This window comes from Hippoglossus stenolepis, chromosome 22 (genome assembly GCF_022539355.2).
Source record: "Hippoglossus stenolepis isolate QCI-W04-F060 chromosome 22, HSTE1.2, whole genome shotgun sequence".
Classification (NCBI taxonomy): domain Eukaryota; kingdom Metazoa; phylum Chordata; class Actinopteri; order Pleuronectiformes; family Pleuronectidae; genus Hippoglossus; species Hippoglossus stenolepis.
In genome coordinates, this window is record NC_061504.1 from 5,171,594 (window position 1) to 5,188,995 (window position 17,402).

A 17,402-nucleotide genomic window follows, 5' to 3' on the forward strand; every position below is an offset into this window, starting at 1 on the left:
CAGACAACCTGGATGTAGCCCACCTCTCACCCATTGTCAGGTGGGATTTGCCCAAGCCCCCATGCAACCCTTGAAGATAGGATAAGCAGTATGGATGCATGGATGGATGGATGTGTCTTTGATGGGGACTGGATGGATGTGTCTGATGGGACTAGGACTTTGGACCGTCTCAGCTAACAGTGTTCATTCAGCTATTTTCTGAAACTCTTGCAGATATTACACTTTTTTTAGATTGAATTTGTCAGGTTTGATGAAAAACATCTGGAAATGCATAAAGGTATAGATGCACTTTTGTTCCTGTTCAAACAGTTCATATAAATCTAGTTTGTTGATGTGTTTGCAATATAAACAAGCAGATATGAGACAACAATCACAGCAGGTCAGTCATGTCCTCAGTTCTTAAACTAAAACCCTTCCACCTGTTGCTGTTGTATTGTGATCGAATGTAAACGCCACCAGATGGACAGAACCCGCTTCTCCTTGTAATTCTCGGCGGCGCCGGTTGGTGTCGCCACCCGCAGCGACTCTCAGCCAGACCGCGAGACATGTGGCTGAGACTTTCTGAAAGCTTCGCTCCGTTTTTAGCCCAAAACACTTCTGCGATAGTGCGAGTGATCGTCGCTTCATAGCGGAGCTCTGGACTCTTAGAAGCACTCAACGAGCTGCAAACCAGCCGCAGGTGCACTCACAGGTGAGTAGCGACTCTTGTCACCAGCTAACTGGAGCTATATGCTAGCAAGCTAAAAGCGACGTAGGCAGGTGCTGTTGTTCAAAACGGCTAGCCAGCTAGCCCCCCCGAGCTAACTTCGCTGCTGCTGCTAGCCAGGCTAGCTAACTTGTGACCTTCATTGCAATCGCCGTAGCTAATATTAGACGCTTTTTTAGCCGTGTTTGCTGTCGTGCTAACAGCAGCCAGCTAGCTCGCAGGTAGCGTTTCAGCTAGCGATAGCTGCCTGGCTAAGCGACAACAACCGTGTTGACACCGTCGTGTTGGCACTGGTTGATCAAGTTGGTGCTAATTTTACGTCTCCAGGAGCCAGGCCGTGTTTGCCAGAAACAGCAGCCGGCATTCACCGCTTTCCAACTGCCAGCCCAACTGCTCTTTAACCACAACAACCTCCTCCTATTCATATAAGTTACCATGAGGTGTTAATATAACCCCGGGCTACACATTGATGGAGGATTTCGGGTTTACAAGTGACCCGGGTGTGTGGAATGGGCAGCGGATAGTTGGGATGACAGTTTGAGCACAAGGCTGGAGACTGTGTTGACCGGGACTATTTTAAGTGTTTCTGAAGTGAGGGCCGCTGGTTTCCTCCCTCCAGAGGCACTGCTCCCAATCGGTTGTGTCGGTTTCACTTTGACTAATAACTCGATCGTCACGAACGAAGCGGGAGCAGCAAAGCCTGGATCAGCCATCAGAGGGTTTAAGTGTCAGACACCGGACCCCTGCTCGCCGTGAGCCCGCTGCAGAGGTGTGATGGCGAGCGGGACTTGTGTTACTTCACCGGGACTCTGAGGGGAACAGGCTCGCTTCTGCACGTTCAATCCTTAAAATCCCAACTGGTCTCAGCTCTCACACAAGTGTTATCAGTTTAGCGACTGTTAAAGACACTGTTGCCTAATGAAGACCATTCAATAGTAAACTTAAACTAGTAAACTGTATCATTAGAAAGTTTAAAAGTTCCAAATTAAGGTTGCATCCACCAGCACTTATAGATTTATTATCATCTATATATGTCATATGTTTTTCTACTTGTCCAGTTTACAGTTTAAATGATGAAGCTCGTACATACTGTACAATCTCTATCACCACAGCCTGGTCAATGAATCCACAAGGCCAAGATCAACTACAATGAGCTTTTCACAGATATATAGTATCAGCAATCAGAAATACCAAAGACGTGGCATCGTGATAATTCATACCATAACACATACCACTTGATGGCCAGGATTTAAATCTGGAGCCTATAACCTTCATGCATTTCCTTCCTTCTATTTTGTGTCTGTTCATTCAACAAAGTTTAGAACAAGTAATAGTGTAAAGGGTCTATATTTATATAGATTTTGTTTCGTCTTGATAAAAACACATTACAGTACAGTTTGATCAGTCAGACACACATGCATTGAATTAATGTGCACTCACACACTGCATGCACAGCACAATTATCGCGATATAACTTTTCCTCGATAGACATTTAAGTCATGGTCGATAGAACTCGTTCCAATTTATGTTTTGACAGACAACACGAACAGCCAATGAAAATGACAATCGCACCTCGCCGAACCAATCATGTGGCTGGAATTGATTTACAGCCACGTCAGGTTAGGTTGACCCCCACAGCTCAGAGTGTAGGAGCAGCAGCAGCTCACGTGTTAATGTTTGTGCTCCTGCATGGAGGTGGACGACTCAGCATCGACACAGTGACAGAACCTAATCGATAAATGTTTTCCACTACATTCATTGTTTTAGCGGGTGTCCACCGCTGAATTATTATAACCACCGCTGCTTCAGGATCAGGACAGAAGCTGATTAAAGGACCAGTCGTCCTGTGTCTGAGTCTCTGTCGGAGTCTGTCTCCTCCTCACCCCCCTCTGACCTGCGCTCAACAATGACTCAACAATTACTTTAACAATGAACACCATCACTGATCACAAGTTATTAGGACGTGTATTGTAGAGTACTGGCGTTTAATTTGTTTGTTTGATTCGCTTGAGAATTTATGAGACACATGAAGCAGGCATTACATACGTGTTACTTTAGAAAAAGTGTCAATGGCGTTAGTTTGTCCACCAGGAAAGACTAAGGTGTTTATTTTGTCATCTCTAAATTTGCCCTCTCACTATATATCTTGTTCACATTTTTACAACAAATGTTAAGGCTCCTATCAAATATGTTTGTTTTTACACAAACATTTTTTTTAATTTTTTTTTTAAATCAATGTGATGATTATGGATTTTTAAACTATCAATATTGAATTATTGTAGAGGAATTTTATGTCAATCAACTGTTGTCCTTTTTTACTTCACAACATCTTGGACACACATTAGGCCTGAACTCTGTGGGGGAAAAAAAGTCATTGTGAATATTTTGACTCGTACAGTGATTGTGATATGAGTCACAGTTTCAGTGTCAAATTTAGATTATAATTTTGGCTGAAAAAAAGCACTGAACGATAATCTATAGATGTAACATAACATGCTTGTTTATAAAATCACATCACTGTGATTTGTAGACCTGGGAATTTCTGTACAAACCAGAATGCTTCATTTATAACAGAATTTTGTAACAATTTAACCTTAACGTTTAAAATACTTGGCCAATTTCAATAATATTTTGATTAACTGTTCAACCTTAACACACATCCGGTATTCACACACACAAGGAAAAGGATCGATTGGTACTTTACGAACAAGATAAATGGGAATTTAATGATGGATACGTATTTCTTAGGGTTTAATTCATAGTTCAGTGTTGGATTTCACTTGTTTCTAGCAACAGTACTACACTAGATCGATGTAATGTATGTGACCAGGTTGAGTCAGACTGTAATTATAGTCCTGATAGTGACTGTTTAAATATTCTCTCATTCACTTTGTGATAAGTGATGGTGATGTGCTTAGTGTACACCTCACATTCAGTTAGCTTCTGGTTCCATGACTGAGCAGGAGACTTTTTCTCTGTGCAGTGGCTGTTCTTTCCTTCACTGACAGAGTCATGGTGTGCACATGATTTGCATTGAAAGTTATCGATGCAAATGCTTTGAAGCGTTTCTGAAAATGAGAAGGCTACCAAGGTCTTTTAAAACTTTTTTTAGTGTTAGAACCACACATGTAAACATCACAAGCAGGCCATGCTGACCAGTCGCAGTTCTTGTGGTATCCATGTGGTATCTTTGTAGCCACAATATGAAGTAAAAATGTTAAGGTTGTGCACATGAGCCAAGCCTGCGGCGTAGCTAGGATGACTGTGTGTAGACTCTGTGACTGCTCCTCTTAACGTAGCACTTTAAACCCAGCATAAGTGGCATATTACTGGAGGGAGACATGAGGTCAGAGTTTAAGGTGCCCCTCTGCTCTTAAGAAACATGACTTTGTTTGAATGTAAACTGCAAATAATACTATTAACAATGTAATTTTAAGTCAAGTGAAACTGAACATTGGATCTTGACAGATGTAATCCATTACTATGGATCATAGGGCTGCACGATATATCGAAAATTCATCTTCATCATGATATCAACATGCGCGATGTACGTATTGCAAAAGACAGCTTGAGCTGTGATAAATGGTGTTCCATGTCAAATCTAATCAAATTGTATTTGCATAGCCCAGCTCAGCTGACATCGCTGACTCACTGCAGTTTAAAAGATGACGCCAAGATTGTCGCCACAATATCAACACTGATTATCACATAATCGGTACTTTTCTTAATTAAATCTTTCTTCAGAGCAGCGCACGCATTCATCAGCTGTCCCGCTTGTTCTCTTCCCCTCTCTCGCCCTCGCGTTCTCACAAACACACACCAATTGTCTGATCGGCACACGTGTAAACTCAGACTGGGTAAAAACAACAGACTTTGTAAGCTTAGTCAATGTATGTGGAGCCGGAGGAGATGGCGGCACGCTCGGTTTGGTTTGACGCAGTTGGCGCAGTGCACAGCGCGAATGATGTCGACACAGAGAGGAGCAGTAAATTACTGTCAGAGCTGCTAAAAAGTGTGAAAAATTACGTTTCACGGCCAAACATGTATGAAAAGACCCAAAATGAACACTATTAGTGGAGCTGTGCATAGCTCCCTGGGTGTCTGCCCCGGACTAGGTGGCGCTGTGGCCAGGCTGTGGAGCTGTCCGTGGTCCCTGCGTCCCTAGCCAGGTGGAATTATTTCAATAAAACCATGTTGTTGGAATGGAAATAATGCATTTAGCATTTTTTTTGTCAGTGTCTGCATAGACTACTTGCTGTATGGGGTCTATGTAAGCAGTTGTGTTTAATCAAATACTCAGGAGTAGGTGCGAGCCAATCCAAACACTTTAACGTTAAAGAGGAGGCAGCTAGTGAACATTGTGTCTGCTCATCTCTTTTTGTACACGTCTAGCAGCTGGCTATGTTGTGTCCCGAGCATGAAACTCAGATTGTTGTCGTTATGATGATCATGCCAGTACCATGCGTTGTGCACACCAACTGTCAAGCATCAATTCAACAAGTCCTGCTTTAGAGGTGGTGCGACTGTCCAAGTCAATGAAAAGGCGACACTTACACTGATGAAGATGCTTTATGAAGAAACAGTAGTTGCTATCTATTAAAAGCTCATACAATTGTCATGTCCTCCTCATCTCATCACACACGCCCACATATTTACATTTGCTAGCTCACAGCTAACACACACTCGGTACTTGGACTGTTTGAGGCAAATGAGCACACTCAGTCCATCTGCTTCTGTGAGGTAGAAAGTTATTTCTGCTATGTGGGAATGTGGCACAGAAATCAGGGTTTTGCAGAAACTGCTGGTGTTGGAGTTGGACAGTTAATAAATACCGTTCAAACATAACTTTTCTGCTGCTTAGTTCAGATTGGGGTCACATCGGGATGAGGCTAAGCCAGGTAGCAAGGTTACGTCTCCCCTTTCACATTGTCCAGCTGTTGATAGTGTGAGGAGCTTGGAATTGGCTCTGAAGCCCAGTATTAAAGTGGCGTCAGGGCTAAATTGTCAAAGACTGTATGATTGATTAGCTCTGATGTTATCTGTGCTGCCCAAAAGAAATGAAGAGAAGATATTTCTTATTCATTACTGCTACATAAAAGTTATCTTGCACATCTTTTAGCCTTTTCAGTGTGTTCTTCCCAAACAATTCAACCTCTGTTAAGCCACAAAACCTTTGGTCCGTTATCTTTTGGTCTTTTGAATACGTCTTTGGCAAACCTTCGACATGCAATTATGTAAAAAAAAAACTTGCATGTCGAAGGTTTGCAAACTTGGACTTTGCACATTGGCCGATACGGAGTATCGATCCAATACCAGTGCAGTTAAAAACTTGTATCACATTTTGTAACAGCTCTATGTTACTAACTCTGTGTAGAAGTGCTGATTGCTATCATTGTTGTATGGCCTATTGTGTAATTGGCAACACTAATGCCACCCATCGAAACTGAAATCATGCATACGACACACATCTCCGTTTCACTTGTCAGAGCGTCCAGTGTGAAATAATCCCAAATTGCTGAAGTGAGCTACCTCTGGCTAAGGCTACTCCCGGAGATCACTTCTTCTTCACCACTCGAATAACCATGCTTGTCAGTGGCAGTACAGCCCAACTGCTGTTTTCGAGTGGCGATTAAGTGATTTATGGGAAAAGAAAGTTTACTGGGAGGGAAACTAATATACTTTAAAGAGGTGAAATTGGATTTGTACAAAGATTTGCGTACTTACCAATGCTCGACCCGGCACTATCAGCAGTTGAGGCATTTCCAATCGTAGTATAGGAACATTGTTAATGTTAATCAGCTCTAGTGATTTCTGTAAGTCTGCAGCTTTTACGCTGGGGTTGTATTTACTATTTATCGCACTGATTGTTCTGCTTTCTGCCTTTGAGCCATCTAAGCAGGAAACCAAGTTGTAGGGAGAAAAGCCACACAACAAATTAATCTCCATTTATAGACAGTTTGTTCAACCGTGGACAGATGAGGAGCTAAACTCATGTCAGATCACTTTGGACTTTTGCAATATTGTTTGTGTGTTTTGCTGCTGTGATAATGCATTTAATTTCAATAATCAGCTGAACTCCTCTTTTTGTATCTATACTTTCTTCTTAATTTCTTAATTTTCTCTCCTTCTCTCTGTGTTGTAGGCGTGAGCAGGACAGCTCAGGACCGGACATGACTGGAGCCGGAAGCAGTGAGTGAATATTTTAGGCTCCTATTGTTTGAAGTGTCATCCTAGAAAATATCCCATCTTATTCGGTGTCTCCTCCCCTGTATTTTTAGGCGGCCAGGGTCCGCCTGATGGGACGGATCCTGAGGAGGCAGAGAGGTGTCCTATCTGCCTGGGCGTCCTGGCCGGAGGCGAGCTCGCCATGCCCGACAGCTGCTGCCACGTCTTCTGCCTCAGATGCCTCCTCACATGGGCAGAGGTAAAGAAGCTGTACAGTAGTCATGAGCTGAATACTGACCAAAAAGCATAATTGTAATGGGTGTGATTTTGTTTCTACCACTGTTTATTAGAATCAAACACACGTCATTGGCTTTTAAAATTGTCATAATGTGGAATTTCTACAAAACAGAGGCAGGCATCAGCTCGTTTGTGAAATGTAATTTTTTGTACAGCTCAAAATCATTGTTTATTTTTTAAGCAGTGTGCAATCTTGTATAAGCATGTTAAGATTTGGATGTGTTTTACTTTGAAGTTGCAGATGGCTCCTTCCTGTCCGGTGGACAGAAGACCTTTCACTAATGTTTACAGATGGGACGGGAATCTGAGCTGTGTGCAGGTCAGTCTGATTTATACCTGCACTTTCTCTGTCATAGCTTAAGATGCCAGGGCTGCTGGTCTTTTCTGTCATCCAACTTAATTTGACAAAGAGGCTTTATTATTGAGTTTACCTGCTCTGTAAAGAAGATATTCCCTGGCCTGTTTTCAGGGGAAAATGTTCTCACTGACTCCCACTTGTCCTCTGTGGACAGAATGTCTTTGCATAAAGCTTTTTGTTTGTCAGCTGACTACTTTGCACGTAGTAGCATTTTGAACAACTTAAAAACTGCAAATTATATTGTTTTGATGCAGTTACTCAATTAAGATTCATTGTGTCTCTGTGCTCAAGCCATGCCAACTGTCATTTAACCACAGAGCTTTGAATAACCTTTGTGTCAAACTATTGTACATTTTAGCCCTAAAACACAATCTTCTTCTGTCCTTGCTGTTTAAAGGTTCCTGTGAGGAGGAGAACAACTCAACTTGAAGCTGAAATTTGCTGCTGTAGAAACCCTGAACAAAAAGTCTGTCTCAAGTGAGTATTAGCTTTTTTAAAATGGAATCATAAGGTGTAATTGTCCTTTTTTTTAAGCCGTTGAAATTGGGAAATGTGATGTAGTATAATTTTTCTCTCTTGATTTTAGGATATTTAGATTGACTTGTAAGCAGTTTAGTTTGGAAACGGGTCCCTGAACAATGTAGGTGTTGTTTTGTTTTCAGAAGTAAACCTGCAAGAAGATTGAGACGGCAAAAGGCAGAGAGGACAGCAGATGCCATAACAAAAGGACTTGTGAGGAAATGTATGTCGAAACCCTTCTTCCTTCATTTACATATGTGTCCTACTCACATTTCTTCAGCAAGATCTAACTGTCTGTAAATGTCTGTTCCAGGTAACGATGAAGATCCCTCGTCTCTGAGCAGAAAAAAGGTAGGTTCTTTTTTTTTTTTTCATTTGCTCCTTTTTCATTGTCTTATATGCACATTGCTTGACTTTTACTTGAATGTAAATGTTTGTATTTTCTCAAGGTGCGAGGAACAGAGTGCTGCACTTGGTCACCTTCTCCCTGTGTCTCATTAACCACCACATCAGCACAGGACATGTAAGCTGCACTTCCCTGAATGAATGTATTATTATAGTATATGTAATATATATTATAATCAATTATGACAAGTACAGTAATGCTGTGTGTGTGTTTGGACTAAGGCCCTGTAGTGTGGTCTAGTTGTGAGACAGTACAATAACCTGGTGTTCAGTGAGGTCAATAGGTCAGGAGAACAGTGCGTTTTAACCAGGCCCCCTGCTGGAATACAAGACACATTGCCTGCAATGGTCTATTTGCAATTTGAATTCCAATCGGATAGTTTTACCTTGAAATTTAAATGATCATATAAACGCAGGTGATTACCACAGTGTAATGCTCGTGTTAAAACCTTGTCCAGCATCAACCACAGTGACTAATGGTATCCCACACACAGGTGCACTGTGTACATAACATAAATATGAATTTATTTTAGATTGGAAAAGAGTCTCTTGTTGACTGGTGCAGAGTAATACGCCTGGATGCAGTGGCGCTGCTAAGAAACACTGTACCATTGATACTGTCCAGCATCAACCAAAGTCAGCAAGTCTCCAAGATGCAGGAGCAGCAAGCGCTGCATTTGTTGTGTTTTACAAACATGACAGAAGGAGCGGCAGGCGGGTGGGCACTGTAACAGCAGGAGAACTGTTAGTGATCTTTGGACATAGCTAGCAAATGCTAACATCCACTGTCACCACATTGCATGCGTTTAACAAACACTGATATCGTGTCCCGACTCTGACCTTTGGGGTTGACGTCTTCACTTAACCTAACAAGATGCCGACGTTCGATAAATATGAAAATACTATCATCATTTTTATTGATAGTATATATTATATCATTATAAAACATGGTGAAATTAATATGAATGGTACACCTGGAGCATTTGTGAAAACCAACTAACTTCCTGTCTTGTTCCTGCAGTGCAGAGCCTGTTTGGGTGACAGAGGAGATACCTTACGATGCTGGTTTCACACCGTGCAAACCCCAAGTGCAAGACTGTCCGTGGCTGTCTCCTGCTGCTCCCATCCCTGTTAATGGCACCTCAAGGTAATGAAATCTCACCTGAACACTAGTAGGACACATCATCTCTCTCTGGAGCCACAGAATACATTATACAGCTGTACAGGGGACTGCTCACACAAATTCCAAGCAAGTTGGGAGCAGTTTTCTCTTTAATGTCCAGAGCAGAATAATTTCAGTTTGAGTTTTGTGGCAGCAATATAGAAGCAAGAAAATAAGTCTCTGTCCTGCTTTTCCACTGTTCAGTTATTCAAATGTTTGACAATGAGTCACACAAATTGCAGTTGTATGAAAGCCACAGAGAAGAGCTGATTCCTTGATTCAGTACAGAGAAACACGTTTTATTCACATACTTTGGGACCGACATTTTACTCATTGCTGTGATCAGTAATCAGCATCAGGACTTTGGAGGCACAGTATCAGCTTAATAACGAAGGGATGATAATAAAATAATAGGAAATTAACAAAGGCCAAGTTTACATATATTCAGCCACAGATAGAAAAATTCTGGCACTACTTTTACCCTCGTCTCTGTTTTACAGGCGGAGTTTCCATCCTGCAAGTTGGAACCACAGCCCATTTCCATTTGGACTCTGCTCATCTCCCTTGACCTCCAGCTCACTGTTCAGCCCCGGACATTTTGGTGAGTCACGTCTGACACATTGTGAATATCATTGGAGTTTACTGTGTTAAATGTGACTAATCGATTTTAAGATTGTTTGAACGATCATTGGAGAGCTTTGGTTGTCATTTTAAAAGTAAGATACTTTAATACTGAAATGTATTTTTATTTATTTGAAACATTTTGTTGCCAATTTAACCTTAATTTTATCGAAATGTCTATTCAGATTTCATTATATAGCATGTTAAAATACAAACATGACAAAGGAAAAACAATACAAGTATAGATAGAAAGAAAGTAAAAACAGCGTGAGAGAAAGATGCAATAAAGGACCCACGAGATAAAATTATAATGTAAAAAGTTCAAAAGAGAGTCATTAGCAGTTAAAAACAAGATTACTAAGGTAGTCCACTGTGAAAAGACAGACAGGAAACAAGGAGAGAGAGGGGGGGGAGGGGTATGTCATGCAGCAAAGTCCACAGCTGGAATTTAACCGTGGGTGCTGTGGTTACATGGCATGCACTGTATCCAATTGGCCACCGGAGCTCTCCCACACTTTCACACACCCCATAAGTGTGCATGGTTTGTTTTGAGAAATGCATCATAGAGGGGTAACCTCTGAGATTTATCATTGGAGCATACGAAATTATTTAAATAGTTAGGTAATTTTTTCAGCCGTTATACTACAGTGATAGATGCTGAAGTATTTCAACTAACCTTGTTGCTGTTAGTGTTTTTGAACCAAACCTGATCTGCCAAAGCTGGACCCAATAATAATTGTATTAGTAAACTTATACGGATATATCTGCAGAAGGTATTAAATGATGTCCTTATCTAGTGCATTTAAATAGCTGCTGTAGATTATTGACCTCGGCACACCTCGTACATGAGCTGCTTGATTCAATATAATTTGGCCAGTTTAACTAATTGATATGATGTGAATGAAAGATTCATTTGGGAGTTTCACCTCCTGACGTTGACATGAAAAGATCAGCCAGAGAGAAGATGGATCACTTTGTTGGAGTTGTTTGATCGACAGAAAAGTTGCAGAGTGAAGCGTCTTCCCTCACAAAGGCTCTTTGGTTGAGTCACCATCAAGCTACATTACCATTTAATTAGCAATAGCTGACACAAGCGATTCCAACTGATTCTGTGAAAGTGCCAGTCAGCATCAGCTAAAAAAGGGAATCTGAATGTTTGTGTGGCTCTTATTTGCCAATGAAAAGGGTTCTTGATCATATAACTTCTTTCCCACAGTGTTTGAGGGTGTTGTCTGCGCCATCACATGTCCCAAAGGAGGAGAGAAGAGAGGCAGCCGAGCCTCAACCTCCAAAGCGCCCACCAAAGAGACCGAGTCTCTACCGACCAGACGTTCCGGACGCAACAGTAAAACCCAGGAAGAGACTCCCGCGACTGACCCCTCATCGCCGCCTCAGTCCAGTTCATCAGACTCTGACTCGTCTAACAACCACCAGACTGCCAAGCCGGCCAAGACTTCTCAGGCACCGGCCAAGAGGAAGGCGACAAACCGAAAGGCCAGCGGCAAGCGGAAAGCCACGGCAAGAAAAAAGCGCTCTCCCGAACCCATAAGCAGTCTGGCCGCTAGTGAGGAGGAAGAAGAGGCTGACGGAGTTGACAACAAGGAGAAGGAGGAGGAAGAAGAAGAAGACAAAAGTGATAAAGAGCAGGATACAAACACATCAGAGCAGCAGCAGCACTCTGATACCGAAGGGAGCCTCAGTGCAGACCAGGACGGTGTCAACTCTGCTGACGTACGTGCAGAATCTCTGAGTAACGACGTGGCACAGGACAGTGATGAAACTCAGGAACCACCTCATGAACCAGAACAAGAAGAGAAGCCAGATGAGGACGATGATGAGCCATATTTTCCCTCTGACTTGGCTGCTCACAGCCCCAGTTCATGCTCCGAGGGCGACGAGAGCAAAAAGGAGGAGGAAGAGCCACCCAGCCCAGCTTCCTCTGGAGACAAGGACTATGAGAAAACTCCTTCACCCTCTGACTCTCACAACGCTCTGCTGGAAGACCTGACGTCTCCATGCTGCGATGAGCAAACAGAGCAGGATGATGAAATGGAGATTTCAGAGTCCGAAGAAGCCAAGGATGCGAAGGCTGAATCGTTCGAGAACTTGTCAGAACCTGGCTCGCCCCCTGCTGGAGACTCGGAGGAAAATGTAGCTGATCCAGGAACTAAAGCTTCTGAGGACACTGACTCTAAAAAGCTTGTTTCAGAAGAGCAGTCAGTCGGTGACAGTTCTGGGGAAGAAACCAAGGATGACGGTCCATCCAAGGATGATACTAATGTCATCCCCATGGACTGTAGTTCACCCATGAGTGACCATGGTAACGGTGCCATTTTGGATCTGCCGAAGGAGAGTGCTGACCCAGCTGCTGCGGGACCCCCTCCTTCTGAAAGCCAAGTCACCAAGGGCGAGACCCAAAAGGACCAAGAGGAGAGGGAAAACAGCCCAGAGAGGAAGAACGGCAGGCAGCGGCGCTCTCGCTTCCACTCCCCGACCTCCACCTGGTCACCTAAAAGGGAGTCCAAACGTGAATCATCTAGGCGCTCACGCTCAAGGTCTAGAGAGCGGGATGGCAGCCCGCCTTCCAGCCACTCGTCCCGGGCTCGCAGCAGAGAAAGAGACAGGGACCGGGATGGCGAGAGAGACCATTCTAGGAGGGAGCGTAGCCATGAGAGGAGGAGACGGCGATCGAGGAGTCGCTCTAAATCCAGGTCCCGCTCTCGGTCCAGGTCTCGATCCAGAACAAGGTCTTACAGACGGGGGCCCAGCCCCGAATGGCCAAACTCCAGAGAGCAGTCTCCACAGAAGAAGGAGCGCAAGGGCGGATGGAGGTCAGGACAGAGTGGTGGGTCAGGTAGTGAGGGACGGAGGTATCAAGGAGGCGCTGGCCGCTCAGAAAATGGTGTGCCTACTGAAGGTTCCCCTGATCGCCAGGGCTGGTCAGATAATCCTGACTGGGTTACAGAAAAGACTCGCGAGGATGCTGAGACCAGGAGCCGGGAAATTGGTCCACGCAACAGTGGTGGGAACAGAGGGGATTCACGTGGCAGGGGGGGCCGGGGAGGGTTTGAACGGGGGCGAGGTGCAGGGCGGGGCGGTGGCAACCGTAGCTTTTACAATCAGGAGGAAACGGGCGATAACCGCTGGCCCAGAAATAACTTCTCAGGTACAGGCAACAATTCAGGGAATGATGCATACAGCCGCTTCAACGAAAACCGTGGCGGTGGCCGGAGGAAAGACATGGATCCAAACGACTCTATGGTCGATCGGTCGGGATGGTCATCAGCATCCAGCTGGGCTGTCAGGAGAACGCTTCCTGCTGACGTCCAGGACTATTACTCGAAGAGGGAGAGGGGAGGAGCAGGAGGCTGGAACAGATCCGAGGAGGAGCAGCCAGCAGCAGCAGCAGCAGGTGAGGCCTCCTCAGTCTTTGCTTGGTTATTACTCCCAAAACACTAAAACACTCCTGTAACTGCTCGAGAAAACTTTTCCAAAAGCAGGCCATGAATCAGCCAACTCTCCTTCTAAAATAGAAGCAGAAGTCGTGTCTTTGATGCTCGGAGAGGAAGATAATTTTAGTGCTGTGATGCAACTGTGAACAGACCAAAAAACCTCCAGGCTCCTGATTTATTCCTATGAAAATCTCTCTTGTATTACTCGCTCAGCATCTGCATGATTCTGCCACTGACTGACTGTGTAAACACCTCTGTTAGGTGCACATTTTTTAATTAAATTTTGTACCTATATAAATACACAGTAGTCTAAACCAGCTTCAAAATCTGGGCGTTATATCTTTTATACATTTCTTCCAGACAGTTTTCATTTTGTTTTCTTTACTCCCCAGATCTCTCTAAAGGCGAGCCTACTGCCCCGGCTGTCCCAGGTAACGCTCCGGTGCCGGTGATGAACGCGAATCCTCCTCAGCTGAATGTTCTTCACCATCACTACCCCATGCAGGGGCCGCGAGGAGCCCTGCCCGTCAGCTTGCAGCCTGCGGCACCATACGCCATGCCCCCTCAGGTCCCCGTGCACCTCCACCCTGCAGTGCCGCTGCTTCAGGTGCCCGCTGTTGGCGCTCAGGGCCTCCCGCCTCCCCCTCCGCCGCCTCCACCCATGCAGCAAGGCAGCCAGACGGCAGCAGCTCAGCCTGATGGCCACATGACTCAGGTATGTAAAACTGGGATACAGACGGGAAGAGATTAAGTTCTACATCCTGCATCTCTATTAGCATTAAAACTAGCTTCAATAAGCAAGTAAGATACATGTGTGCTGTCCTAATGCAGGCTTTATTCAAATGTATGTCATTTCCTGGGTGGCTTTAGATGTCGAGTTCCATGATGGGTTATGGGAAACCTGCCCTGCTTCCCACCCCTACCAAAGCTGGTGCCGCAGTGACCCAGATGCACTTAGCACAGAGCCAGATGTTCCCATCCTCTACCACTCAGTACGGCCATAACAGGGCTCATGCCGACAGCTCCAAAAAGGAAAAGGTAGGTTGCAGCCACCTGTCTCCCCATGACTGTTTTGTTTCTATTTGTTTGTCTCCAATCATCCTGTCATCCTCTTCAGAAACAGCAGATCCAAGAGAGAGCTGTGAATGAAGTGAAGAACGCCATCAAACCTTATTACCAAAAGAAGGAAATCACTAAGGAGGAGTACAAGGAGATCGTCCGCAAAGCAGTAGAGAAGGTAAACGCTCATTTTTAGTTGAATATCTGTCACTGGAGGATTATATCTGATATAAGGTCAGGGCATATGGTTTATTTGACATTTTGCTGTGTTCTTCTTCTTCAGGTGTGTCACAGCAAGAGTGGTGAGGTGAACTCCAGCAAGGTGGCCAACCTAGTGAAGGCCTACGTGGACAAATACAAACACGCCCGCAAGAAATGAATCTGTGGCGTGCTGTTGGCGCGGCGATGCCCTCGCTGACCCATTCAGCTGCTCAAGTGCAATTTCCTCAAGCTGGAATTTGGCCTCCAAACTGAAAGAGGACGGAGCGCCAGCATTTTCATTTTTTTGGATATCTGTACCTTTTATTGAATGAAGATTTTTTTCTATAGATTTTCATATTTTGTTAGAAAAAGAATGACCCAATCAGAAATTGTAATGCAAGAGCCCTTTATTTTGCATAGATCATGTGACTTGGGAACTACTGTAAGGAGCGCAGGGTAGCGTGGGGCGGGGTGGGGAGAGGGACGGTAGATACTGAAGATGCAACGCTCAGTGAACAACGTTAGCTCATGTAGAGGAGAGCCTCTCCCAGGGTGCCGGCTGGTACGATCTACGTCTCCTCCGCGGCATCCTGATCACATAGCTTATTGATTATTGTCAATGTTCTTTTTTAAATATTATATAATATTTCAGAGGAAAGCCTAGTTTAAAAAAAGTGCATTGCCTTTATTAATCTCTGTGGCCCCGGTGACGGGCAGGAATCTGATGAGTGTGATTGTAATCAGGGCCCTGATTGGTCGATGAGCGGGATGGCCAATCAGCAGCGAGTGTGTAACGGAAGGTGCAGGTCCCGGAGGGGGGGGGGCGACCCAGGTGAAACTGACCCCCGCACCCTGCCTGAATGTGTAATAACTGTCAATGCGAGAACATGAACTGTGCAAAGTATCCAGAGAGTAGTGAAATAAATTAGCTGCTTCCTGATGCTCCGTGTGTTTGTCAAGAACGCCTCCGTGTCACCGGAGGGCGCGTCCTCATTTTGTCTCCGTCTTTGAGCCGCAGCGTTTGCATCTGGTGAACTGCATTTCCCAACAATCGCCTCTCAAACAACAACCACTGCTGTGATGTGTCACTTTTGTTTTCTGCACAGGGTTTGTCTCTGTGCCCGTTTAAAACCACCACGACTCTCTAAATCATCCAAGGAAACAACTACCAGACAGGAAGTGAACAGCTTCCATGAAATAGATTCACAGTGTGTCAGAGCACTGCTACAGTACAGAGTATTAATCGTATCGATATTTTACATCTAAATGTGCCCGACTACTGTTTTCCACTGAACACGGGTCATTTCAGTTCCTCAGACTGACGGCGGGTGGACCTGTGTGTGGAAGATAACATGATGTTACCAGACTCTGAACTAATACACGGTTCCTACTTTGTCTTAAAATGTAATCATCTGAATTGTAGGGTTTAAAAATATCTTCAAATATTATGCACGGGGTCAAACACATTAAGGTTGGTCTTAAATATGTTCATGTTCGTTTAACGCTACTTCTGTTTGCTTTAAAATGATTTGGCCAACACGGAAGTGATGAATACAAACACCCCAGTCAGAATTTATCTCAGCAAACGGGGCTTGGTTATGTGAAAGACTAAGATAACGACTTTCTCTGCCTGTAGTTTGAGAGAGAACGTTTCCGGCTGTATTTCACTTCACCTTATTTTCAGTTATGGGGAAGTTTGAATAACTTGGGCCTCTGATATTCATTCATATCTGTTGAATCTGTCATAAATTTAAGAACCGTTATTTTTTGTGTGTGTGCAGAACTTACACCTTTCACATCCGACACTACAACACAGATATTCTCTGTAAAACTAACGGCACTTGGGTGGTGTTTGAGTCCCCCTGTAAACCGTGGCAGAGCCAGCATGCAGCACCAGGGGCCTGAAACAGAAGCAGCTGAATGGAACACAGCCATGTTGAACATTGTTACTTACACCTGACGTGCAAGAGAAATCAAATGCGGCAAAATGAACGAGGGTCAGGGATCCGACCACAGCTTCTTCACGCAGTCCAGAGTGTCGGTCCCATCAGCCGCTCGAGTGAAGTCCTGCATGTGTGTTTGCCTTGGTCCTCACTGACTGATGAGTGTAATAACTTGTGCAATGCAGAATAGTTACGCCAGTTTATATAAATCCCCTGGTATGACATCTTGTAAGCGTGAGGTTTGTACCATAGAATGCACATAAAGACTTTTTACACAGTCTATGGTTTGTGTTTATACGAAGTGAGCGAACCCTGCGTTTATTCACGTTTATTATCATGTATAATCAATGTTTGATATTCAGACCTAATGTGAACCTTTGATTATTTTTTTTTTATTATAGTGATGCAATGATTCTAGTATTTTTGGGGCTGATTAAGCAAGTAGAATAAATCACAGGCATCTGAGAGAACAAAGCAGATATTACTTTTATGAAAATGTATAGAACTGGCACTT

General features: G+C 44.1%; 1 protein-coding gene across 2 annotated transcripts; it reads left to right on the forward strand.

Moving 5' to 3' along the window:
- Nucleotides 1-490: 490 nt before the first annotated feature.
- scaf11 (SR-related CTD-associated factor 11) lies at nt 491-17,168 on the forward strand. Of its 2 annotated transcripts, none has more exons than XM_035148017.2 (15): nt 491-691; nt 6,849-6,895; nt 6,985-7,130; nt 7,404-7,487; nt 7,924-8,003; nt 8,189-8,268; nt 8,359-8,396; nt 8,495-8,568; nt 9,472-9,597; nt 10,113-10,213; nt 11,450-13,645; nt 14,075-14,400; nt 14,556-14,723; nt 14,803-14,922; nt 15,028-17,168. In XM_035148017.2, the coding sequence occupies exons 2-15, from the start codon at nt 6,877-6,879 to the stop codon at nt 15,121-15,123; spliced, it is 3,654 nt and encodes a 1,217-aa protein (XP_035003908.1). In that variant the 5' UTR covers nt 491-691; nt 6,849-6,876; the 3' UTR covers nt 15,124-17,168. The 2 variants fall into 2 exon arrangements, with proteins under 2 accessions (XP_035003908.1, XP_035003909.1); XM_035148018.2 differs by having other exon boundaries at nt 492-691; nt 14,078-14,400.
- The last annotated feature ends 234 nt before the right edge of the window (nt 17,169-17,402 follow it).